Source organism: Onthophagus taurus, chromosome 7 (genome assembly GCF_036711975.1).
Source record: "Onthophagus taurus isolate NC chromosome 7, IU_Otau_3.0, whole genome shotgun sequence".
Lineage (NCBI taxonomy): Eukaryota > Metazoa > Arthropoda > Insecta > Coleoptera > Scarabaeidae > Onthophagus > Onthophagus taurus.
The window spans coordinates 11,926,792-11,952,164 of NC_091972.1; the positions used below are offsets into that span (position 1 = coordinate 11,926,792).

The window sequence follows — 25,373 nt, forward strand, 5'->3', positions numbered from 1 at the left end:
CACTTCAAGCGCCAGTTTGGATTTTGGCGTCGCGACGCGTAAAGATTTCCTTTCTTTACCGTATTAAATAATTTCAAAATTTATTATAAAAGTGGACGAGATAAGTGTAGTATACAGAAATATTTAAGCGTGAGAATATGACGCATCTCAACGTTGCTGTAAGGGTTAGACCTATGTCTCAAAGGTAAGAAAAAAAAATATCATTGTGTTGAAAATTAATACATAAACATTGATTTTAAAAATTAATAACTAAAATTGTGTAATGTAATGTTACGTATTTATGTTTTTGAAAATAAATTGGAAACGTCGACCTCAATTAACATGTAGTAAAAGAACACCTGCTTTAGAGTACTCTAAATTAATCGAAAGGCAAGTAGCCAATAAGGTTTGAGCCATCAACAGTTTAAGATGAGTCACTAATCGGACATCCAGGAAAACATTCTTTCGACGATGTCAATGACAGATCAACGTTCGATAAATTTAACTCCTAACCTTTCTCAACATCAAAAGAACAACACAACAAAAAGTTCGCAATTAAATCAATTTCTTTTTTATCTTTTCTTAGAGAAATCTCATTAAATGCAGTTCCAGTGGTTGAAGTCAACAGTAATATAGTTTCAATAACAAATTTAAAGGTAAGTTGTTTGCATGTATTCGAGCTATTATTTTCAGTTTTTTTTCTAAGAAATAAGTAAAGAGCAGTTAACGATGACAATAGTCGCTTATTAAAGTTAATGGAAGGTGCTTTAGAACGAGCTTTCGGCTCTTCTAGGACTCCGAATAAAACGGGCGTAAACTCGACGCGATTTATTTTTAGCTTGGCGTCTATATCCGGAGTGGTAATTGAGAAAATATTGCATCTTGCAGAAAATAAAAAAAACAAAGAATTATTCGATAAATTCGCCTTTGTTCTTTTCCTTCAATAAAACATTACTGCAATACAAATAAAATGAATAATGTACTACTTAAACAGATAATGTAATGTGTCAAATTGTACGAATTATGTGAAAAAAAGCTTATAGCAGAAAATCTGGGAAAATTGCCAATAACATTACTAATGTTGTGTTACACTTACTTAACAGATTCCCAGAGAGGAGAATCCCAGAAATTTTGGTAATCAAAAACTGAAAATATGTGTGTTAATGATAGATGTAACAAATTATAAGGAATCTCTTGCGTTGATTGAATCAAATTAAATGTTGTCATACTACACAGTTCCCAGAAAGAATATTAGATTGTCTAAAAATGTTGCATTACACAAAGTCAACAAAGTTTTTTAAAAATTATCATTTTGAGAAGAGGTTCATACAGTTCAAAGAAAATCAAATTACAAGAAACGAAAATTACCTACAAACAACGGTTTAGAGACTTTTTAGACCAAGAAATGCATTTTGTTATTGATTGACACACAAGAATAGTGTGTATGTACATAGTGTAATACTATCGTATCGACGAGCTGCGTAGGTCTCAACTTTGTTTTGTATTCTTCATCCATTAGGTGTTAGCAGATACATCTTTGCCATATTCACAAATACAAAGTACAATAAAATCTATATCACGACCACAACCATTCGTATATTATAAATTAAAAAAAATATATTGCAAACAAAAACATTACAATGATGGTGTATTGATATAAACATCGATTTTTGTTGTACACCGATAGAAAGAACAAAAAATGCCCAATGTGAGATGATACTGCTTTAGTCTTTTATCCCTACCAAATAAAAAAGTTGTATTCAGGAAGTTTCTATGTGCAGGGCTGTTTTTTTGGCCGATGCAGATAGATAATGATGCAAAACTAGGATTTAGACAGGCCTAAGTGTGCTACATATTGGCAGGACATTTAGATGAAGAAAAGATCAGACTTTTTAGTGCTGTATTTAATATCCGTTATCTCCAAGGATAACAAAGATATCGGCAAATAAAGCAAGTGGATAAACGAGGATAAAAGTTTGTTTGCAACAAACCTCTCTTATATACTAAAAAATGTTATCATTAGCTTTGGAATAAAGCTCGTAGGAAACCCAGCTTTTGAGTACCATTATATTAAGTAATGCCGTCACATTTCGACAGATTTGTTAAATTCTCTTTTTTGCAATTTTTAATATATGTATAGCAATAAACATTAAACATTACAAAAGAAAATTTAAAACGTCAAAATCAACATTAGAAAGTTAAATGAAATGATATTTGGTATTCATTCTTTGAAATGAACGCAAATGTTAAAATGACAGTTTAAACAAGATAATTTGCCACAACTCACTGAAAAAAGTATCACAAAAATCTCTAAAAGTACTAAAACTATATATTATGATCAACTAACTAATATACAGTGAATTTCACTTAAGATGCAATATACAAAAATATATTTCCATAGAAACCAGGGCGTACCTACTTACTTTGTCCCACATAAAACACAATATGTATGTCAATATAATTTGACATTACAGTAAAACCTCGATATTAAGGATCAATACGGGGAATGCAGTGTCCGTTATAGCTCAATAAAAGTATACAACAATCTAGAATAATAATAATTAGCAAATAAAACTAGACTAGCACTAGAACTAACATTAGACCTAGAACTAGAAACATTCAGAGTTAGCCGTCTTAAGAGACACACGGCTAAACGGAATGTTTCTAGTTCTAGATCTAGCGTTAGTTCTAGTGACAGTGGCAGGTAGCGCTAATTCGTATAAAATATCACTATGTTGCATATTTTTATTGCACTAAAACTAGAATTAACACTAGACCTAGAACTAGAAATAACCCGATACTTTCTAGTTCTAATGTTAGTTCTAGTTTTACATCAGCACTATCACTAGAACTAACACTAGACCTAGAACTAGAAACAACCCGATACTTTCTAGTTCTAGTGTTAGTTCTAGTTTTACATCAGCACAATCACTAGAACTAACACTAGACCTAGAACTAGAAACAACCCAATACTTTCTAGTTCTAGTGTTAGTTCTAGTTTTACATCAGCACTATCACTAGAACTAACACTAGACCTAGAACTAGAATCATTTGGATTTAGCCGTCTTGAGAGACGTGCGGCTAAATCCGAATGTTTCTAGTTCTCGGTCTAGTATTAGTTCGAGTTTTACACTAGCACTATGACTAGAACTAACACTAGACCTAGAACTAGAATCATTTTGACTTAGCCGTCTTGAAAGACGTGAGGCTAAATCCGAATGTTTCTAGTTCTCGGTCTAGTATTAGTTCAAGTTTTACACTAACACTGTCACTAGAACTAACACAAGAGCTAGAACTAGAATCATTCGGGTTTAGCCGTCTTGAGATACGTGCGACTATAGCCGAATGTTTCTAGTTATAAATCTAGTGTTAGTTCCAGTTTTAATTATTATTCAGCGTTAGATTATGGTATATTTTTATTGAAGACATTTAATAAAACATTAACATGTTTCTATAAATAAATAAGTTAAATAATCTAATTATTACAAGATTAATTATCCTTTAATTTAAAATTTAATCTTATACTAACACTTGTTAAAACTAACGTAACATCACATCTTTTTCTTTTGAACGTTTCTAATTACTTCGTTTCGTGTCGACGTACTCTCCCAGACAGCATTCCTAGACAGTCACGTTTACCACCGTATTTGACGGATGTCTGCCTCCGTGGTTGTCTTTGATCTAATTCCAGCGGATATTCCGTTTTCAGGTACCAGAACAGTATGCGGGTGACAGCAGGGAAAGAGTTAGAAGATTCTCCTTTGATTGCTGTTTTGGAACCACGTCAAATCAAGAAAATGTAAAAAATTACCTCATTTCCTCAAAATAAAATGTTTATATAATAAAAATTTTTAAATTTAGGTATTCAACGTTGTTAATGACATCATTGGAAACGCTGTTAAGAAAAAATACCATTCCTGCGTGTTAGCTTACGGACAAAGTTCTTCAGGGAAAACTCACACCATGATGGGGTTTCAAGAACAATTTGGTTTAACACCTCGTTTATGCGAACGAATCTTCGATTATTTAAAACAAATTGATGGCGATGAAGAAGAAAAAGAACATGTAACAATCAGGTAAATTAAAATTATGTTTCCCTTAATCCTTTATGAGCTTAATTAGATTTTATCAATCCAAAAATTTATTTAAATGAGACGACCACGATCCCAGTTAAAATCGGATTAACCGTACGCAATTTCCTGTTATCGTAACGCTGATCGTTTCACCTGCCTCAATACCGTAACGTATAACGCATAAATTCATATCGCGTTCAAGTTTCCGCACGCTACCTACACCTAGCAGTGGTAATAACGAAGAACATGCGCGCCACAACGACCCGTAATGATATCTCTGTGCGCGTTTTAGTAGAAAGAGAGTCTTTGTAGCCCTTTCGTGACACGAATCGTTTTTCGAGAACCCTCCGGGGTTTTGTAACTTTTTCAGGCTCGCTTCAGTTTTCCTATAAGGACGCGAACGAGTACTTTGTTTTTTTCAATTCAAAACGTTTTCGGTGCACGAAACAATTCAATTAAAAAATATTCTGGATTAATCTTGGTAATTAGAATAATTTCATTTCATTAAGTAGTTTAAGATATGGAATCCAAAAGCTCATCTTTTTGAGTCCCAAATTCCTCTCAAAATTCCACACTAACCACCTTTTTTCATTTCAAAACAAAACTTCTTGTATACAAGAGCTCCTAGAACTACTTACAACATGTCTTTATAAATAGACCGTCAACAAGGTTGACTATTTATATCGCCAAATGTCATGGTTCGGGTACGAATCGACACCCCCATCTACCTCCTTCTCCTCATGTCTATTTCGCACCTCTTTCCAGTCTTTCTACCATGCGACACGGTAATTAAATTAAAACCTTGTTTTCATACCAACTCTTTGTATCTTGTTTGAACCTCATTTCATGTTGTTTGTCAGTTATTTGGAAATACACAACGAGAAGGTCAACGATCTTCTAGCTGACAACGATGTGACGAGTGTGCTTAAAATTCGCGAACATCCGGTCCGTGGAACTTACGTCCAAGGATTAAAAGAATACAAAGCGGAGAATCCGGAAAGATTGTTGGATTGGTTGAAGATTGGGAATAAAAAAAGAAGGGTTTCCGCAACCTCGGTGAATCCCCAATCGAGTCGAAGTCACTCAGTGGTTACTTTAAAATGTCTTGGTGGAGTTAAATTGACACTCGTTGATTTGGCCGGGAGCGAAAGAAGTAATCGAGTACATACGAAATCGACGTTTTGGGAAGGAGCTAATATTAATAAAAGCTTGGTTGCTTTGGGGAATGTTATTTCTTCTTTAGGTAAGAATTAATTGAGGTTGAATTTTTTTTTAATGTTTTTGCTTTTGCTTTGCCAATTATGGAAAAGGATATTCCTTAATTAACTCTTTAGGTAGGGATTAAAATAATAAATCATCAAAAAAAATTATTAAAACAATGCCATTAATTATTATTTTTATTTTTAGCCGATCAATCTGTAAGAACAAAAGGTTACAAAAAACGCTTCATTCCTTATAGAGATTCAGTCTTAACATGGCTTTTAAAAGACACCCTTGGTGGAAACTCTCAAACATTAATGATAGCAAGTAAGTTAACAACAAGATAAACCGCTTAAAAGTAATCCTAATTATGAATGCACGTATGGAAAGGGTTTGCCCTTATTTTGTAAAGTTTCTGAATATTTAACGTTTAAGTTTTGCACGAAATATCTCTGCGTGTTCTGACTCCCGGTGATTTACAATTATAGCGGTGTCCCCGTCGAGCGTTTGCTACAGTGAGACTGTGAATACGTTGAGGTTCGGGCACAGGGCCAAACAAATCGTTGCCCAACCAGTGGCCAACGAAGACCCCAAGCAAAAAGTTATCAGAGATCTTAAATTGGAAATTGTTAAATTAAAACAACTTCTTTCATGTTGTCAGGTAAGTCAAAAATAAATATTATTTTGATTTATATGTAGGAAAACATATTTCAATTTAAATTTCGCATATAATTTCATAATTTTGACATTTCTTAATATATTTTGACATTTTCAATTTGATTAATTAAAAGAGAACATAAAAATAACATGTTTTAAAACTTGCAAAACACAACAGACATTTGCAAATCAACATTATCGTTCTTGCTCAATCTGATCATACCAAACATTAACATGCACACATCCCTTAAGTTCAGTTTTGTATATCAAAGGATGATATTGATGATATATATACTAATGGTGAAGTTCCAGTTTTTCTTTTCAATGTCTTTACAGATTTTTCGGAAACAGTTTTTGAAATTTTACTGAATACCCACCTATGCAACCATAGATTCCAGTGTAGTCGTTAGCTACACCACTCCAAATGTAGCTGTCGGTGTTTTTGCTTTAGAACTCTGGCCTTCTGTGGCAAATTGATCTACTACAAGCCAATCAGCCACTAAAGTCGAAGATGGCAATCCTATTTGTACGTTTTTGCCCGCTGGTTCTCTTCTGCCACGTCTTTTACTCTCCCTAGTCCATGACTGATAGCAGCACATTATGGTGGTTCTGGTTAAGGCAAACCAACAATATGACCTTTATCAAATTTGCTTGTACATTGGCGCACACTCCTACTAGGCATAATCATACTCTGAAATAAACGGGAAATGCGAAACCAATAAAGAACAGTATAAAATCTTTCTGCCATGTTTGGTCGAAGAATTCCTGGTGCTTCTTAATACACTCAGATGCAAAAAAACGCAACAAGCTAATATTTGGTAAAGTTTGAAATGTGATAACTTTTTATTTTTCGTTCAATTTTCATGATTTTTTCAGCAAACTATAGATAAAAATGTCTAATTTCATGTTCAATATCCAGCATTTTATTAAATGCTGGTTATTTAGTCGGTATACAGGGTTAATTGAAACGTCGTTCTAGAATCCTAATTTTAAAATACCTGTGAAACCAAAATTATAATTTTGAAACCATTTATACACTAAATTATTCCACAGGGTGTTATTGTGGGTTTATTGTAGAGAAGATCAAATTGCATTACTTCTTATTGAAGTAAGAGCTAGGCATACTTCCTGTTTGGCAAATAAGTTACATTATTTTGCAAAAATGGCGAAACAAGTGTATTTTGTATTTTCAAACCAAACATTTTGAGCCCCTTTTCAGTTCCCGATAGCCATTTGTTTTTAAGTTATGACGTCTTCAATTTTCTTTATTACGGAGTATAAAAGAGTATTTTTTTGTTGATGACGTCATAACTTTAAAACAAATCGCTATCGGGAACTGAATATGGACTCAAAATGTGTGTTTTGAAAAACCAAAATAGTCTTCTTTCGCCGTTTTTTATGATTCTTAAAGTTATGTCTATCTTTGATATGAAATCCTACTCCTCCATCTCTGCGTCTCTAAACTCTAAAGCTGAGTCTCTAGTGTCAGTACATAACCCTGAATGGCAAATGCGATATATTAGTGCAAGGATTGAACTTAGAAATTGCAACATATATAAACTGACCGGCAAAAAAAAACGGCCACTATAAATTAGCCAAAACTTCAAAGCTGGCTTTCTCGCGAACCGCGCATTCGATTTTGATGATTGTTTTTTTGATCGAAAGGTTGATTCTTCGGTAATAATCCTGCGATAGAAATTTTCATTTAGATTTTAATTTGAGCATATACGGGTTGCAAGAATGAGAAAAACTTTTGTTTCTCGAAATTTGTAATACCCTGTGGGGTGCAACTGCTACAGCAGATAGTGTTAACTGGAATCACACGGTAGCCCAATCTTTTCTGAACATCTTGTTTTTTTATTCACTCTATTATCTCTATTACTAACGAAGATGTAGTGTTTTAAAGCGAACGCCTGTAAAAACAAGACAAACAAGCATAAAAAAAGCTAAGGTGGCGCGCTAGGTAGCGTATGTCATTTGTTTCGAATAGTAAATTGACAGTTGTTAAAGATTTTTGCAGTCTTTTAACATAATAGCAATCCCGTTGTCAGGCTATTGTTACTTTAATTGAGGATGGCAAAAGTCAGCAATACGTTGCCCATACGTTGGGTGTAGCCTGAACAACAGTTCAGGATGTCTGGAACCAATATGTGGAAACAGGAAATTTCACTAGGCGGCAAGGTTTCGGTAGAAGACGAGTGACAACAGCAGTTGATGACCGATTTATTGTTCTAAACACTCTGAGGAATTTTAGAACTACAGCTGTAGAAACTCGGCATCGTCTTCAGATGGTGCGTGGGGTTGACGTAAGTGAAAGAACTATTCATCGAAGACTTGATAAAAGTGATCTGACTGCAAGAAGACCTGCCAAAAGACCTCGGCTGCTCCAGAGACATCGGCGAGCACGTCTTCAATTTGGGCGCGTACGTATGAATTAGGGAATGGAACAATGGGGTAAGGTGCTCTTCACTGACGAGTCCCGATTTTGTCTCCGGTCACCTGATGGTCGAGAGTGAGTGTGGAGACGTCGTAATGAAAGGTTTGCGACCTGCACCATTTCGGAAAGAGTACCTTTCCATGGAGGTTCTATTCCCATTTTATTGGTGACGGATTCATGCTAATGCATGACAATGCGCGACCGCACGTAGCACGTGTGGTTAACGAATATCTTGATGAAGTAGGGTATTGAACGGATAGAGTGGCTCGCGTGCAGCCCGGACCTTAACCCTATCGAATATCTTTGGGACCAACTTGAGAGACGTATTCGTCGTCGTCCTGTCCTACCGGACAACCTTCAAGAGTTACAAATTGCTTTTGAAGAAGAGTTTGCCGCAATTGCTCACTGACATCAACGACATGCACCATTTGAAGACGACACCGAGCTTCTACAGCTGTCGTTCTACGATTGCTTAGAACAATAAAACGGTCATCAGCTACTATTGTCACTCGTCTTGTTTTCACAGGCGATCGCTTTAAAATACTGCATCTTCGTTAGTAACAGAGATAATAGAGTGAATAAAAAAACAAAATGCTCAGAAAAGATTGGGCTACCATTTGATTCCAAAAATTTCTATCGCAGGATTATTACAGAAGAATCAACGTTTCGATCAAAAAAAGAATCATCAAAATCGAATGAGTGGTTCGCGAGTAAGCCAGCTTTGAAATTGTGGCTACATTTTGGCGGCCGGTTTTTTTTGCCGGTCAGTGTAGTTTAACGATACTATGTAGTTAAGCATAGGTGTTAATAACGATATCTAAAAAATTGGTTGCATCTATTTATGCAATGTAATAGGCCTTTTTTTCTTCTGAAAGTACTCTGTTTGTTTTTTCATGCTTTTCTTATCTTCGACTATACTGTTCCAAACCTTATGACTACAACATCTCTGGAATGCAGAAAATATGTAAAGCATTATGTCCCATGTATTGATCATTCTGGTTAACTATGGCGCAAATGCTTGCTCTAAAAATGGAGACTTTCTTTTAGACTTGATTTTTAAATCTATTTGTTACCTTATTACGGAAGCTCTTCCTGTCTGCAAGCTTTGAGGACACTTGGTCAAATACAACATTTATTATTTCAAAATCTTCTGCGATAAAAAACTGTTCTCACTGATTTGTTTTAAATACACGGAATATTTGTTAAATGTTTTATGATAAAATATTAAAACGTTGACGAAAATTTTCATTAAAATCATCTATGATAACTTTTGGAGCATTTTGTAATCTTCCAATATATGACATAAATCAAATTTTGGAAAAATTCAATGATATTATTGCTTCGTTCAGTGTTTAGAACTAATTTGGCTTTATATTTTGTTACGTCAAAAACCCAGTTGGGACAAGAAGTCGTTGAAAACAACATTCAGGCACTAGCTTTCTTCTCTTCTCAACAAGCCCAATAAGGTTACCCTATTATAGAGCATTACTGTTGTGTACGGAAGCATTATTTCGATTATATTCGAATTCCATTACTTCATTACTATAAACTCATATTTTCGCATTTCAGCAGAAACTTCTTAGTTTAGTTGAATTTTTCTTTCAAACATCACCAATTCAACAGTGCTTCATGCTAAATTGCATTATAATATCGCCAACTTTGTTCTGCAAACAAATATTTCTTTAAAATAAAATTTGTTATCACTGTGCTCTAGATCCACGTAAATGGGTTATATTGTTATAATTTGTTACAGATAAAATAATGTATCATAGACCTTGAAAGACTTGTACAATGAGAATCCTTAATTTACATGGTAGTAAATGCTTTCGGAGTTGAAAAATAGATTAAGTGGTCAATCTCTGGAAAAAATAAACATTTTTACTTTTTATACCTCGACGTGAAGAACACATGTGTCGAAGCATTTCGCGTGACTTCCCCAAAATAATATCCTCGCTTTAAACACGCAAAAGAATCAACAAATATTTGCAGAGCACGCTTCTATTTTTGTTTTTTCACACTATTATTCCCTGGTTTATTTTATGTGGCAACCTCAAAAGATTCGCCCACCAATTTCGACAACAACAAAAAAAAGTTTTAAACAACCTCAAAAAGTCTAAATAAAAAATCTTTTCTGTTTTAGATCACCCCGGAAGATCAATTCGTATTAAAACCACTATCGAATAAATCAGACGCATCAACAAACACCGAAAATATAAACTGTCCGATTTCGTTAAAAAAAATAATCATAGATAAATTTAATGGACCAACTCAAAAATCACTTTTCGGTGACGATGTAACGGATTTTAATAATATCAATCAATTTATTAACACCGTTTTAAAGAAAACTCTTCAAAATATTGATGGAAACAAATCGTTCAATATAAATCCGAAAAATATCTCCAAAGCGGAGCTTGAAAGCTCGCTTTGTTCCACAGATAAACTTATCCCAGTGATGGACGTAACAACGATAAGCGATGATAAACCAGTTGTTAAATTAAGAAGAACTTACAGCGTTTTATCGGAGAAAGACGCAAAATCAGCTAAGAGATATGGTTCTTATGAAACATTATCAACAAAAGGTGAGAAAATGAAAAAACCCACCCCAACGGCGTTAATTAGAAAACGCTCGATCGATAAACCGAGCACTTCTTTAGCTAAAGTTGAGGCAAAAGTAGATTCAATTCGAAAAATGACTTTAAAACCACGATCTGAAATTGTTGCAGCCGTTACACAAAGACTCTACAGCAAAGTTAATAAAAAAGAAGTTGCCACAGAAACCGAAGAAGTTATTAAAGAAAATAAAGGTACGATGGCGAGACCGTTAAGGCTACAAGATATCACACAAAGAGCGATGAGGTATTATAAAAGAAAACATATCGAAACACAAACAGAATCAGATCCTGTCGTACGAGTTAAAGACACTTGTACGGATGTTGATGACTTAAAAATCGAAACAAATCAATTTAAACACATTTCCGTTTGTACGGAAGAAATTAAACTTGAAAATGTTGGCACAAATTGCAATTTACTCAGATTTGATTCATCAACAAGTGGAGGAAATGGGTTAAAACTTACAACATCTTGCGGAGTCCAAGTGGACGAAGACAACAAAGAATTGAAACAACCTCAAAATTTACTTTCGTTTACAAAATATTTAAGGGGAAAAGAAAATAATAAAGAAAACATACCAAACCCTATTTATACATCATCGGTTAATATTCACGTTTCACACAATTACATCAACAATAAAGAAAAAAATGAAAACGATTTAAGTATTTCCGAAGATAGTTTAGATGATAATATCCCACAATCTTTTCAAACTCCCGATTTAATAAGTAATCATAATTCTTTAGAACACGATAAAATTAATTTCGCCAACATCAACGACACCATTCCTTACGATACAATAAATAATCAAAATTACAATCAAAGAGAATCGTGTCAAGCAACGCCGAATATCATTCCAGAGCTATATCAAGCTGGAATATCAATTTCACCAACTTACGCGTCAGAAATTAACGTAACAAAAACACCGGAAAGAATTTTACCTTTAAAAAGTTTCCATCCAATTTCATCAAAACCAAACATTACACAAACTCAAAAATATGAAAAAGTCACGATAAACGAACCAATTATTCTTAAAAGTATAATGAAGCAACATTACGATAGTGACTCAAGCGATTTTTCTATGGATACGTTTGAAAATGTACAAGATTCGTTAAATTACCACAAACGAGTACATTTTCCTAAAGAACAACATAAAGATTCGCGAGTTTTCGAAGCGATGACAAATTTTTTAAAAGAAGCGAGTGCTTTAATGGCAAATTTATCAATTGTCGCTGATAAATTGGATAAACCAGAACAAGCCCATGAAATACAAGTCAGTTTAAGTGATATTAGCGAAATGGTTTCGAAAAAAATTAAAAAGAAATATCGGAAAAAGAAACGAAACGAATCGCCTAACTTTGAAAATATTTCTTGTCAAACTTCACCAAAACGAACGACGAATATTTTCACGGAAACTGAAGAATTTCCAAACAATAAATACGAAAGTATCGTAAAGAATTCCTGCGATCGATTAGAACAACTTTGTAATAATAAAGCGAGTGGAAATAAATCAACGGAAAAAATTGTTGTGGATGAAAGCGTTTTGCATAGATTTCCCCAGCCGTTTTCCGTGTCAGATTGGAATGATTTTTCTTATCAACAGTACGAAGATTCTAGCATTGAAAGTAACCCAACTTATTCGGATTATGGAAGTCTTCCGCGAAGAAAAGTTAAACATAAAAGTTTTTTGAGCCCCAGCGAATATTTGAGACAACTAACAAGTATGAGGAAACAAATTATTGATACATCTAGAGATGAATTGTTGAATGATCATCGTATGGTTTTTGAATGATGAAATAATATTAAGAAAATTTTAATCGGGACACAAAATATTGTTAAATAAGATTGAATGATGAAGATTTTAAAAATGGAATTGAAATTTATCTGGAGGAATCGACGAAAACAAGGTTAAGAAGAAAAAAATGTTTACTCAGTATTGATTGTTTTATTAGAACAAAGTTTACATAAAGGAACAAAAAAAACTGTATTTGTAAACTTGTTGGAATCAAAAAAAATTGTTGCATTGATAAGAATTTTACGAATTTACATTTTAAATCTAAATGTAGCTTATTCTATGGTAGATGTAGAATTTTACATAAATTAAGTGTTAATATTTATTTAAAAAATATGTATTAATTTAAAATCGCAAGAAAGAATAACTAAAAAGATTTCTTTTGATTACTTTGAATAACTTTACAAAATGAATTGAATTAATAAAGTGATTAGATAAAAAATTAAGGGTTGAAGCATTATTTTTCTACAATAACTCCTTGAAGCTGCGTCCAAGAAAAAGGTTGCATAAAAAAATAAAATAATTAAAACATATTTTAGTTATATATAGTTTTTTCTTCAATACTAAAATGTTATTTCAGCAATCAATTTTATCAATCGACATAAATCGTTGATCACCGAGTCTTTTTTATGCCTTGTCATCTTACTTTGTTATTTGATAATAAACGAAAAAACAAGAAAATCCAGTAAAATGCGTTATTAAAAAAGTAACAATAAAATAGTAAGGTAAAAAAGATGGCGATAATAAAATGTTCATGGCACTTGGATGGTTTTTCTCGACACGACGATTATGTTAAATGAGTATAAAATTATCATTTATCTTCTTCTTCTTTTAGAAGGCACTTCTTGTGATGTTGATTGCCAATATCATGCCAACATGTCTCGCCATTGTTTAGGTGGTCGTCCTATAGGTCCTCTTCCGTGTGATGTGTTTCGCACAATCTTGGCTATTCTGTCAGGACCCATCTGATTGTTTCTTCTTCTCCTTATCCATCTTACTACGCCATCTATTTTACACTTTTCTTTCAATTTCTTTGGGTATCGGTTAATGTATTCTCAGAATCCTCTTTGTTACTGATGTTTCAGTTCTTGCTTGCGCACCATATATCATCATTGATCGTACACATGTTTTGTATATTCTCGACTTACAACCTGTACTTAGGTGTTTGTTTTTCCAGATTGGGTATCTGTGGTGTTCTGATATTGCGGCAGCTTTGTTGACTTGTTTCCTCACTTCATCTTCCAGAAATATTCGATGATGTTTTTTTTCTATAACCAATTTACAGCGCAGCGGTTTTGAAATGGTTATGCATTTGCTCTTGTCTATAAAACTTTTTATGTCAAGTTTTCCTGCTGGTTTATTAAAGACTGTGACATATTTTGAACGTTATCTTCTAATTCCGCAATAAATACTGCGTCGTCTGCATCACATAACATGTTTATTCCTGTGTTTATTACCACCATTATCAATTCATCCATCATTGTGTTAAACAACAAAAAGCTGAGACTGTCACCTTGACCTATGGTAGTTCGGAGATACTGTGTTAGCGTGAAATGTCTTGCTATTTGCGTTATTGTGTTTATGTTTAGGTCTTTAATAAGTATTCTTTCGACATATTATTGTTTAGCAGAATCATGGTAACATTTTTCAGTTGCACTCTGTCGAAAGCCTTCGTTAAATCATAAATCCACAAAGCAGAAGTAAGCAGGGGTGCTATACTTTATAGATTTTCTTACCAGTAGTGTAAGTATGAACTGTGACATTATTGAGGCTATCTTGTCCGTAATGATTTTAATTAGAAGTTTTAGAGAGGAGTTTAGTAACGTTACCCCTCGATAGTACGTTCTTTTTACATTCTTTTGGATTTTTGTTCCTCCGTATTTTATCAGTTCGTTTGGTATGTTGTCTTGATTTGAGGTTTTTCTGTTTTTGAACTTTCTCATTGTCTCTAATATCATTTACCATCTAATAATATTACACCGTAACAGTTAATACAACTCATGGCAACCGAAAAATACAATGTATAGAAGCAGGATTAATACAAGTATAATAAAACCTAAACCCGCAACCGATAGATCAATTTTTGTGACAATTCACGGCAAGTGAGGTATTATAATACCAACCTCAATGTTAATACATTTTTATGTTCTATTTCTTTGTTTTTTTTTTCATCAAATTATAGTCCTGCATAGATAATTACTAATTGAAACAGTAAGCTGTACTCTTGAAATTATTATTAAAACAAAGAATTCTTTTTCTTTCGGTGCCATCATCATGTATGTCATGTCTTCCCAACGTTGGCAATTACACGGAAAGTTGTTCACAGCAATCAGCTAATCTCAGCAATCAGCAAAATCACGAATTTTCCTTAGCCATGACATTTGCTTCCTTTCAATTTCTCTGCGAACCTCGATTTTACCTTTCATTATAAGACTAAGGATTTTGTATCTGTCTCTTCTAAGAATATGCCCTAAAACGGCACTTGCTCTGTTAAACACAGCTTCGTTGGTCTGCATCAGGGTATTCGGAGCATTCTTCTATGTGACTACATCTCGAATGCTTCCAGATGATTAATTGTGACAGCTTTGGAAAATCAGAACATATTTATAGTTTTATCACAAAAACTTCTAAGTATGACATATTCAACAAAGATGGAGTTTCCCAAGAGTTACTATAGAACTATGAACTGTTTGCAATGAGAGTTGTCAAAAAGCAGAATTGGTCTCTTCATGATTTTCGATAATGTTAACAGTCGGCTACTTCTAGATAAATTGCCGTACTATTCAATGATATACAATTTATAGAAAAAATAATGAGGACTATTTCCTCAAACGAGAAAAGTCTCCCAGATATAGCAAGAAAAAATATGAAGATAAGAATGCAACCCTGTTTCATCATTTTCAGCGTATAGTATAAGTAGAAAAATAAGAAAGCGAAACGTCATAAAACATCTTCTTGGTACTCAAAAGAAGTAATATTTAACTTAGTATTTGCAAATACTTTTTTCAAACGATTTCCTGGTTATTATGATTCAACACACAAATATTCACCTGCAAGCATTGGAAGGAAATTAGCTTCCAGGTTTTATACCATACTCTGTAAAATCCAATTGATGTCAAAACTTAACAAAATTTCTCCAATCAATTTATTTTTCGTCTAATAATCAGCTAAACTAACATTTTGGAGATTTTTGCTTTGTACCTATAAAATGATTGAATTTGCTATGTTTTTTTGATTTATAAGCAATATTTATACTTATCGTTCCTGAATCAGTTCAAAAAAATAACTTACATTCCGGATAATAAAGCAAAGTTTGTCGTTTAATGTATCCAGTTCCGGGAATTCTCATCTCACAAAACACCAATGACCCAAATTCCAATTTATTAACTTGAATCGTTGAAGTTTGTTGCAAAGAAAACTTTCCGTCCGCATGTTTTTTCGTGCTCCACTCAACGGGTTCCAAATTATTCCTAAAAAAATGTATTTACATTTACTGAAAAAAATACACACAAAAAATAAACTTGCATTCCATTATTCGTCATTTTATCCATAAACAATATTAAATGCGCTTGAGGATATACTTCTTCGGCCAAACAGGTGAAATTCACTTTTCCGTTTATATTCGGACTTCGATGAAGATGCAAAGATTTTTCGGGAACTTAAAAATAAATTTCATGAAATTTTTTTATTAGTACAAATACATCTTATTACCAAAAATAATCATAGTTTTCACACTAAAATCTTCATCGGCGAACGTCGATACAAAACATTTATATACCCCGGCGATTTCGGTGGTTGGATTTGAAATTTTTAAAGCCCGAAATACGGCTTTCGGATCGGCACTAGCTCGATAACTTAAATCGACGCGATTTTTTAAAACTCCGAGACTCTGGGGTTTTTGCGGTGGAACCCATTGGTAAACCAATTCATTATTTAAAAACCATTTCACCACCAACTCGGTATCATCAGGACGTACTGAATAATTACAATCTAAAATTGCCGATTTACCTGAATTGTTCTTTAAGGCATGAGGTACACGAATGTAATTTATTTGAACCATTTCAGATAAGTGACCTTTAAAAAAATCGAAAAGAAATATATTAATCGAACACTAATCAAATTATGGAATGTAGAATTATATAAGTTATATAAGCGCAATATCATAATTTTATTTATCTAATTCTATTATGAAAATTAAATTTTACATGTCTTTCTGACGTTATGTAACGTCACTTTTTTTATAACTAGTGATGTAATGTATTCCATTACATCACTAGTGATGTAATGAATTCCATTACCTAACTACAAATTGAGATCTGTCACTAATAGAATAAGATAGATAAAATTTTGTACTTAACACGATATGAAACGGCTAATTTGGTTTAACTCACTTAATATTATTAGTCTTTTTATAACTGGTTACGTAAATAATTATTACAAGATGTATGTATTTCGAAATTAATGTACTTTACTTTAATCTCGTATATAGTGTGTGGCAAAAACATAAAACATAAAACGATAAAAAGTTGTTAATTAATTAAGTAATATATGTTGCAAATTTTAAGACTAGTTTTGCAGCGGTCCTTTCTAAATTTTATATTTCTGAGGCGAACGGTATTGTAATCTTAAAATCATGATAAGTCAGATTCATCAACATGGATAGATCAATCAGCCTTTTGAACACACTCTATTAAAAAACAAGCAGTTCCAACATCGAATTTTAATTTGATAATTTTCGCCTATCTTTAGAATAAAGAACAGCAATCACTGCAAGTTGAATGCCATAAGCAAAATACTGTTACTGTAGTGGGTGTATTAATTTAGTAACTCCATCTGTTGTGACTGAAACAATGTCAAGTTAACCCGTTTTTGCCCGAGTTTTCTTATTTCAAATACAAAGGTTCTTTTACATAATTTTGATAATTTTTATGCATAAGATGTCTAATTATATGCAAAAAAAATGTTTATACATAATTTTCCTTAATTTTTGATGTTCCAATTTTGGAGCATCAAAAATTGGATGAAAAGTTGGGTTGGGTTGGGTTGTATCCATACCCTAAAGTTTGAAGATAATTCACCACTTTCAAAGATGAAAAATATCTATCAGAGTAAATTTTAAAGGACACGTGTTTTGGAAGTTTTGACATCAATGAGACAACAGTAGAACCGCCAACACCCAGTTGTTCAATCTGAGGTCTGCTCTCTTCTTTTCCCTGATATGGTTCAAATTGAATCAGCTATCCTAATGGATCACACAAGCTCCATATCCTGTACCCATATCTAATCGGTTTACCTTTGATGAACTGTTTGGCTCCATGTCGACCAAAATAAGGAACCATGTTTTCGTCAATGCTCAGTTTTTCATTTAGGACTGCATGTGCTAAGTAACGTTTGTTAAGCATGTCAAAAAGAGGACGCAATTTTGCAAATTTATCAGCATTAGCTAGATTAGTGTTATAGGCACAGTGTGCATACTTCTTTATAACGTCAAACCTGTTTCTTCTCATTGCATTTGCGACCATTGGATTTTATGTATCACTATCAGTCTCCCACAGCATACGCCATCGAGAAACTTGAAGATGTCCTGACAAGAACAAAATGGCAACGAAGCATTTAATTTCGCCAGTATCAATCTCAATACTATGGGTCACCATGTTGCTAAGCATAAAGTACAAACATATCGTTCAAGAAAGTGCATATTTCTTCATCAAAAAAACTTTCAAAACAAGAAACAGCAACGGTAAAGTTGTATGTACGACATTGGCTTGGTGAAACAAATGGCGGCAAGGTTGGAGTCAAATTATATTTCACAAAATTTCTTTTAGGCGAATGATTATAATTTGTGTTGACTAAACGAGAAAGAGGTAAATCGTCTTCGTCACTAGAATTTTCTGTGTCTTCGATGTAAGCGATTTTATCGAATTGTCTAAATTTTGCAGTCGCAGGCGCTTGTAACTGTCGTCCACTCAAGTGATTTATATCTGAAGGAAGTTCTACTCTTCCTCAGAGTTTCTTCTATCATTAGGTGGACTAATATAAATGTCTGCTTTCCAAAACTCATCACTTTCCACCAAATCAATAAGCTCTTTGGTAGAATAGTACCTAGAAAAAGTGTGTACCCCAGTATTCCGAAATTGGAACATGCGAAAATAACGGTAAATTACCATAATAAAGGCATGCAAATTTGGCAAGATCTTTTATAGCAAACATTCAACAGACAATATAGTATCAACAATTTGAAATTATTTACAGTAAATTACAAAAAAAAACTTCTTTGCAGCAATTTTTGCACTATAAACACCAGCACAGTAACTCTGTGAGATTTGCAAACGAGTGAATTCTAACAATGTAGTACACTTTCCAATAACATATGAGACTATGACGGACAAGATGAGACCTGCAGAATGAAAAAAAACGCGAAAATACGGAAGTGGTGGGGAAAAAATGGGCAAAAACGGGTTAAGGATTAACTAGCTGTCTTAAGAGACACGAATGTTTCTAGTTCTTGGTCTAGTGTTAATTTTAGTACTAGTGTTAGCTCTAGTTTTAGTGGTTAAGCATTTGCTAATTCAAAGTGTGAAATAGTGGTTGCCTACCCATGCGTGACGTCACAAACGGGCCGTCAATTCCCGGGGTTCCCGGCATTTAAAGCGTATTTTGAAATTACCGCGCTATTTTAAATTTAATATTTTGTCATCTATAAGTAGACGTTTTGAATAAATATGTATTCGTCTATAAATGCTATTTAAAATGCGAGAAAGTTGATTAGACCACTCCAACTTATTTTCTTGTTATGAATTATAACGATATTGTGTCCTTTTATACTATTAATAGACTATCTAACCAAGGTATTACGAATAAAGTTATTGGAAACATCAAAGTAAAATCATTCAAGCTTAAAATAAAGTTTAATGAATTGTGAAATTACTGAAAATATTCTTGTAGATGTAAGTATTTTAACATAATAAATTAAGTAATCAATAAAATTACACTATATATATAATTCTAATCAATTGTAATAAATAAATGTTGATTTTATGTTAAAAAAGTTAAAAAAAAACTTAACCTAACTCTTTTGTACTACATACAAAAATCTAATTGAAGCAATAATTTACTTACATGTAAAAAGAATTAAATAAACGTATTTCATTTTTAACGTGGATTTAATTAAAAGTGTGTTCCTTTTTTTAACGAATTTGAAATATTCACGAAGCTTGTTGGAATTGAATACGATTGGAAAACCCTCTTCAAAATTAAACGCATGCGCAACCTAACCTTACTAACAAAAGACCTACTTGAATATAGTCTATTTCGGTCGATCATTAACATATCTAACCTCACTTCGGTGAGATAGAAAGATTTTGGCGGGGTTATCTTTAACGGAATGAATAAAACATGCGCCGTGACCTTGATGAATAATACGCATTTTACGTTGCTTTTAAATAGCTGGTTTGTTTGGTTAAGTTGGGGATTGAGAAGAATTTTGCCGAAGATGTAACATACTTTTATTAAGGAAAAAGTAGGCTATGAAAAGAAATCGACGTGAAGTTATGCGGTAATCTGTTAAGTGTCAGTAGGTAACCTATAATTGTTAAGGTAACACGTCAAAAAAAATTAAATAAAAATTTATGTATTTATTTTTTTAAAAAATATACTAACGATGGTATCTAAATTTTTAGTAATCAACATGCACTCGATTCAATTTCGACATGGATTATCAAGATGTTTGGGACGTTACTTTACAAGTTCATTAGCAAAACCAATGACAAGTACAAACCTTGATCCAGTCCAAGAAGAATCTTTGAAAGAAAATTGTTTGCTGGTGGATAGAAATGATAAGGTTGTTGGGGTTGCCTCAAAAAAGGAATGTCATTTAGTTAAAAAAGATGGATCTTTACCACTACACAGAGCTTTCAGTGTGTTTCTTTTTGATCAAAAAGGAGATTTATTATTACAAAAGCGAGCTTCGACGAAAGTAAGTAAACAAAAACATATTATAATTTTATTACTTTGGAGGAAATTAATGGTAAATGATTTATAGATAACATATCCGAATTGTTTCACAAACACGTGTTGTAGTCACCCAATACACGATGTTTACGGTGAACAAGACGAAGAAAATGCTATAGGTGTAATACGTGCCGCTCAAAGACGATTAAATTACGAATTAGGAATCAGTCGAAATCAAATTCCTGTTGATAAATTCAAATATTTGACTAGGATTATTTATAAAGATGTGGGTGATGGGGTTTGGGGCGAACATGAACTTGATTACATTTTATTTATACAAACGCAAGTCGATTTAAATCCTAATTTAAATGAGGTGTCTGAACTTCATTATGTTTCAAAAGAAAACTTACCCGCACTTTTACCAACATTAAGTGGCCCTTTAACACCTTGGTTCGAATTAATTTTAAAGTACAAGTTATTTTTGTGGTGGAATAATTTAAACAATTTGGATGCATTTAAAGATCATGTTAATATAACAATATTAGAAAAGTGAGAAATAACCAAAAATGTACATTTTAAAGTAAATTATTTTATTAATTCTTATTATTTTTGATGTTTTCTAATTTTTTTTTTTGTTTAATTCAGGTTATAATCGTGCAATAAAAAAATTTGGTATATTTTATTATTTTATTTTTATTACCTAAATTCCTATTTGTTTTCTCTAACAAAATAAACAGTTTAGTGGTAGTGGTAGCTCTAGTTTTAATTGTTAATCAGCCTTAGATTGTATGTAGCACTGAATAATCAAAAAAAAATCATCACCAAGGTCACTACAATGCCAGGGGCCGACATCGTTTTGCGTCTTGCCAAACCAAACCAAAATTGCTGAAAGATGAAGAAACAAGATTAATGTATGAAGATCACAATAATAAAGAACTAGATAATACCAGTATAAATGACACCAACAAGCATTGGCTAGATCATAGACAAGGTTTTAAAAGGGATGACAAAAGATATTCTGGAACTAATGGAGAAACGAAGGCAATGTACAGACGTCTTCAAAGAAGAATAGGAAATGAGATTAGAGTGGCAAAAGAGAATTGGCTGCATAAAAGATGTCGGGAGGCTAAAGATCTTAGCAGACTTGGAGACAATTTTCATTTATATAAAAAAGTCAAAGAAATAGCTGTGCTGTATAATAATAGATCGCCAATTTTTCATTAAAAATGATCATAACGAAATAGTGTCAGAAACTGAAGAACTGTTGCAAATATGGAGAAAATATACAATTAGCCTCTTCAATGACGACAGATCAGAGAACCCTCCAACAGAGGGGTCCACTCTGCCAGGACCAAGTATATTAAGAAGTAAAGTCATACACACCATTAAGTCGATGAAGGAGATATTTCACTTAATTAACGAACAAAATCTTGAAACATTATTCAAAAACATCTATGACTGGACACTTCCTTGAGGACTGGCTCCACTCTACGTTTGTCGCACTACCAAAATCGAATAATGCAACTTCGTGTAAGTACCGTCTCTGCGTCTCATTAGTATAATGAGCCACTTTCTAAAACTTTTCCTTGCAATTCTACATACAATGCTTTATCAAAAATGTGAGGAAGCAAGTGAAGCTAGTCAGTTTGGTTTCTCATTCCAAATCCGAATCAAAATCCATCAAGGCTGGAATTTCTCAAGGCAGCATCCTCTCACCACTACTATTTAATATATGTTTACATGACATTCCAATTAATAAAAATGACCGAAAAGAAAAAAATGATAATCTAGAAAAATCCATTCAAGATCTATAAAACTCGATTAATGAGGTTCATAAATCGTTATTGACTTGGTGCTTTCAGTTAAATCCAAGTAAATGTGAGGCTAAAATATTTATCCTTAGACAAGTTAAAATAAAATTAATCGAAGATCACCCTTTAAACTGTAATCCGAAAGATAGCGCTATCAAATATCTGGGAATATATTTGGACAAAAGACTTACATGGAAGTATCATATTAATAAAAAATTAAACGAAACATATGCAAGAAAACTTTATCCCATCATCAACAGAAAATCGAAACTAAAGATCAAATGTGCAATGCTACTACACAAATCATTAATAAGACCTGTAAGATCTATGCATGCCCAGTTTGGAGCTCAACAGCTAAATCTAGTATTAAAAAAATTCAAGTGCTACAAAATAAAATTCTAAGAATATCTGTAGATGCTCCATGGTTCGTGAGAAACTCGCAAAAGACCTCCAAAAGTGTCTAAGCGCACAAGAACATCTGTTGAGAGATAAAATAGAAGACATATTTATAGATAGGGAATAGATTCAAGATGACATTGTTAGTTCTTCTGCTATTATTGTATAATTAATTTCAATTGTTATCAAATGGCTACTTTGATAACAATTGAAATTGTATGTAGTAACATTTAATGTTGAACTGGTTGATGCTATTAATAAATAAAAAAAAAGAGATTTAAGACTGGATCCAAAGGATATAAGACTAATTGGTAATCTATGTTAGCACCAAAAGGAGAAAGTCCGAGTAAATAACCCTGGAACAACTGAGGATTTTGAAATCAAAAAGGGCATTCGCCAAGGGTGTATCCTGTCCCCGATGCTGTTCAACCTATGCGTAGAAAAAGCATTCTCCGAGTCAATCTCGAATAGTCCCTTTGGAATTAAAGCAAATGGAACGTCCATTAACAATATCCGGTATGCGGATGACACCGTGATATTAGCGGATGGTACACAAGATTTGCAAAACTCGACACACTCGAATACATGTTGATGGAGAGATCATCGAACATGTTAAACAATTTAGATACTTGGGATGCATGATTAATGAGAGATGGAATCCGGATTAAGAGATAATAATAATAAACTTTATTGTGCACCATAAGATTCTACATATTAAAGAAAAAAATAACTTGAATTAAAAACAAAAGGTAGGTTCCAAACTTTAGTCTGTTCTAACCAATCTATAATCAAATAATATGCATGATTGAACAAGCTAGAACAACCTTTCTAATTGTAAGACTTCGATAATTTCTTACGGAGAAGAACCTGAATTTCAACCTCAGATATAGGATGGTAAAGTGCTAGGTCTGGTCCGTTCTCCTATGGACACTGAAAATATCAATCATCAACAAAATCGAAGCCTTTGAAATGTGGATCCTGCGGCAAATGTCTTCTGAGTAACGAAGACGTTCTCCGAAGGGCCGAGAACTTTTTGAAAATATCAAGAAAAGAAAGATACGTTATCTCGGACATATACTACGGGGAGTACGGTACCATTTCCAATGCCTCATTCTCCATGGCAGAATTTAGGGAGGAAAAGGAGGAGGAGGTAAAGAAAAATTATCGTGGCTAAGAAATATCCGTCAGTGGACTTCCAAACATTACAGAATGCTGCACATAAAGAACCGTTTGAAGAGGAATTTGCATGGCACTTTAAGAAGAAGAAGCACTGAACAACAACTTAAACAAGAATAAAGGCTAACAAGAACACACTAGAACTAGAAACATTCGGGCTTAGCCATCTTAAGAGACGTATGGCTAAACCCGAATAATTCTAGTTCTAGGTTTAGTGTTAGCTCTAGTTATAGTTGTTATTCAGCGTTATATTATAGTACATTTTTATGAATTAAAAATAAAAGTAACACTAGAATTAACCAAAAAAGTGTATTTTAAAGTATTTAACTCTTATTAGCGTTGAAGTTTTCTAATTTTTGTATATATTTTTAGATAATGTATCCAGATCATTACACAGCTTCATGTACTGGACATCCAATAGCAGAACATCCTGAGGAAAAGAACGAAAATAACGGAATAGGAGTTAAATTAGCCGCTATAAGACGTTTAAAAGCCGAATTGGGATTTACGACCATCGAACCCTCTGAGATAACTTACTTAACGCGTTTATATTATCATTGTTCCGTCGATGGAAAATGGGGTGAACATCACATCACCTACGTTTTGTTACTTAAAAAGGATTTGAATTTAAAACCAAATCCAGGGGAGATAAGCGAGTTTAGTTTGATTCCAAAAGGCGAATTAAATCAGTTTTTGCCCACTTTAAACGCACCCCTAACACCGTTTTTCAATCAAATTGCGAAACATCGATTGCTTTTGTGGTGGAATAATTTGGATGATTTAAAATCGATTACTAATCAGGAGGCAATTTCAACCGTAGAAGGATGCAGTTAAATTAATTTTTTTTTGTAATAAAATTTGAAAATAAAGTTAATATTTCAATCATTGTGTGTTTTATCTTTGTATATAGATATACATACATTGTTATTCAACCGAAAATAGTTAGTGGTCGTCATGCCTAGATGAGTGATACATAATATAAAATAACCCAAAACTCTTGCGAATGAATTGTGTTCTTGCTATTATAACTAGAAGTAACATCTAAAGTGCTAGCAAAACTATTTCCAATTTTGCTAACAACTCTATTGAATGTGATTAAGTCATAAAATGACAGAGACGAAATCAAATACACAGAAATATGTTGGGACATATCCAACGTGTTGAATATTTATCAAGCAACTTTACATGTATATACAAGTTTGTCCAATGCTGGACATAAGCCTCCAAAAGCTAAAAATATCTAATACACAAAAATGAATTATAAAATGTTAAATTACTGTCAAAATGGCGACTTC

The 25,373-nt window shown here is 33.1% G+C and overlaps 3 protein-coding genes across 7 annotated transcripts; 2 read left to right on the forward strand and 1 right to left on the reverse strand.

Moving 5' to 3' along the window:
* On the forward strand, positions 1–13,191 carry LOC111420895 (kinesin-like protein KIF1B). 2 transcript variants are annotated; one of them, XM_023053946.2, is made up of 9 exons: positions 1–184; positions 566–635; positions 3,689–3,778; positions 3,841–4,055; positions 4,913–5,295; positions 5,460–5,579; positions 5,741–5,913; positions 10,487–10,925; positions 11,070–13,191. In XM_023053946.2, the coding sequence occupies exons 1-9, from the start codon at positions 138–140 to the stop codon at positions 12,743–12,745; spliced, it is 3,213 nt and encodes a 1,070-aa protein (XP_022909714.2). In that variant the 5' UTR covers positions 1–137; the 3' UTR covers positions 12,746–13,191. The 2 variants fall into 2 exon arrangements, with proteins under 2 accessions (XP_022909714.2, XP_022909713.2); XM_023053945.2 differs by having other exon boundaries at positions 2–184; positions 10,487–13,191.
* On the reverse strand, positions 7,771–20,014 carry LOC111420896 (uncharacterized). 3 transcript variants are annotated; one of them, XR_011640828.1, is made up of 6 exons: positions 19,865–20,014; positions 16,457–16,819; positions 16,271–16,403; positions 16,037–16,215; positions 9,428–10,010; positions 7,771–9,369 (listed from the first exon to the last, which is right to left on the reverse strand). XR_011640828.1 is itself a non-coding variant. In XM_023053947.2 (5 exons), exons 1-5 carry the CDS (start codon positions 19,893–19,895, stop codon positions 13,147–13,149), a joined length of 789 nt encoding a protein of 262 aa, XP_022909715.2. In that variant the 5' UTR covers positions 19,896–20,014. The 3 variants fall into 3 exon arrangements, 2 of the variants coding, with proteins under 2 accessions (XP_022909715.2, XP_022909716.1); XM_023053947.2 differs by lacking the exons at positions 7,771–9,369; positions 9,428–10,010 and adding an exon at positions 13,147–13,229; XM_023053948.2 differs by lacking the exons at positions 7,771–9,369; positions 9,428–10,010 and adding an exon at positions 15,876–15,946.
* A 50-nt stretch (positions 20,015–20,064) lies between these two features.
* Positions 20,065–24,963, forward strand: LOC111420897 (Isopentenyl-diphosphate delta isomerase). 2 transcript variants are annotated; one of them, XM_023053951.2, is made up of 3 exons: positions 20,065–20,341; positions 20,425–20,720; positions 24,451–24,963. In XM_023053951.2, exons 2-3 carry the CDS (start codon positions 20,433–20,435, stop codon positions 24,910–24,912), a joined length of 750 nt encoding a protein of 249 aa, XP_022909719.2. In that variant the 5' UTR covers positions 20,065–20,341; positions 20,425–20,432; the 3' UTR covers positions 24,913–24,963. The 2 variants fall into 2 exon arrangements, with proteins under 2 accessions (XP_022909719.2, XP_022909718.1); XM_023053950.2 differs by lacking the exon at positions 24,451–24,963 and adding an exon at positions 20,787–21,372 and having other exon boundaries at positions 20,068–20,341.
* Positions 24,964–25,373: the final 410 nt, after the last annotated feature.

Coding starts and splice junctions, on each gene's coding strand:
- LOC111420896 (XM_023053947.2), bottom strand. CDS start 19,895: ATGAAATACGTTTATTTAATTCTTTTTACAT. Junction 16,404..16,456: donor GAAAACTATGATTATTTTTG/GTAATAAGATGT, acceptor TTTATTTTTAAG/TTCCCGAAAAATCTTTGCAT. Junction 16,216..16,270: donor AAAATGACGAATAATGGAAT/GCAAGTTTATTT, acceptor ACATTTTTTTAG/GAATAATTTGGAACCCGTTG.
- LOC111420895 (XM_023053945.2), top strand. CDS start 138: ATGACGCATCTCAACGTTGCTGTAAGGGTTAGACCTATGTCTCAAAG. Junction 636..3,688: donor TTTCAATAACAAATTTAAAG/GTAAGTTGTTTG, acceptor TTCCGTTTTCAG/GTACCAGAACAGTATGCGGG. Junction 5,580..5,740: donor TCAAACATTAATGATAGCAA/GTAAGTTAACAA, acceptor TTACAATTATAG/CGGTGTCCCCGTCGAGCGTT.
- LOC111420897 (XM_023053951.2), top strand. CDS start 20,433: ATGCACTCGATTCAATTTCGACATGGATTATCAAGATGTTTGGGACGT. Junction 20,721..24,450: donor AAAAGCGAGCTTCGACGAAA/GTAAGTAAACAA, acceptor ATATATTTTTAG/ATAATGTATCCAGATCATTA.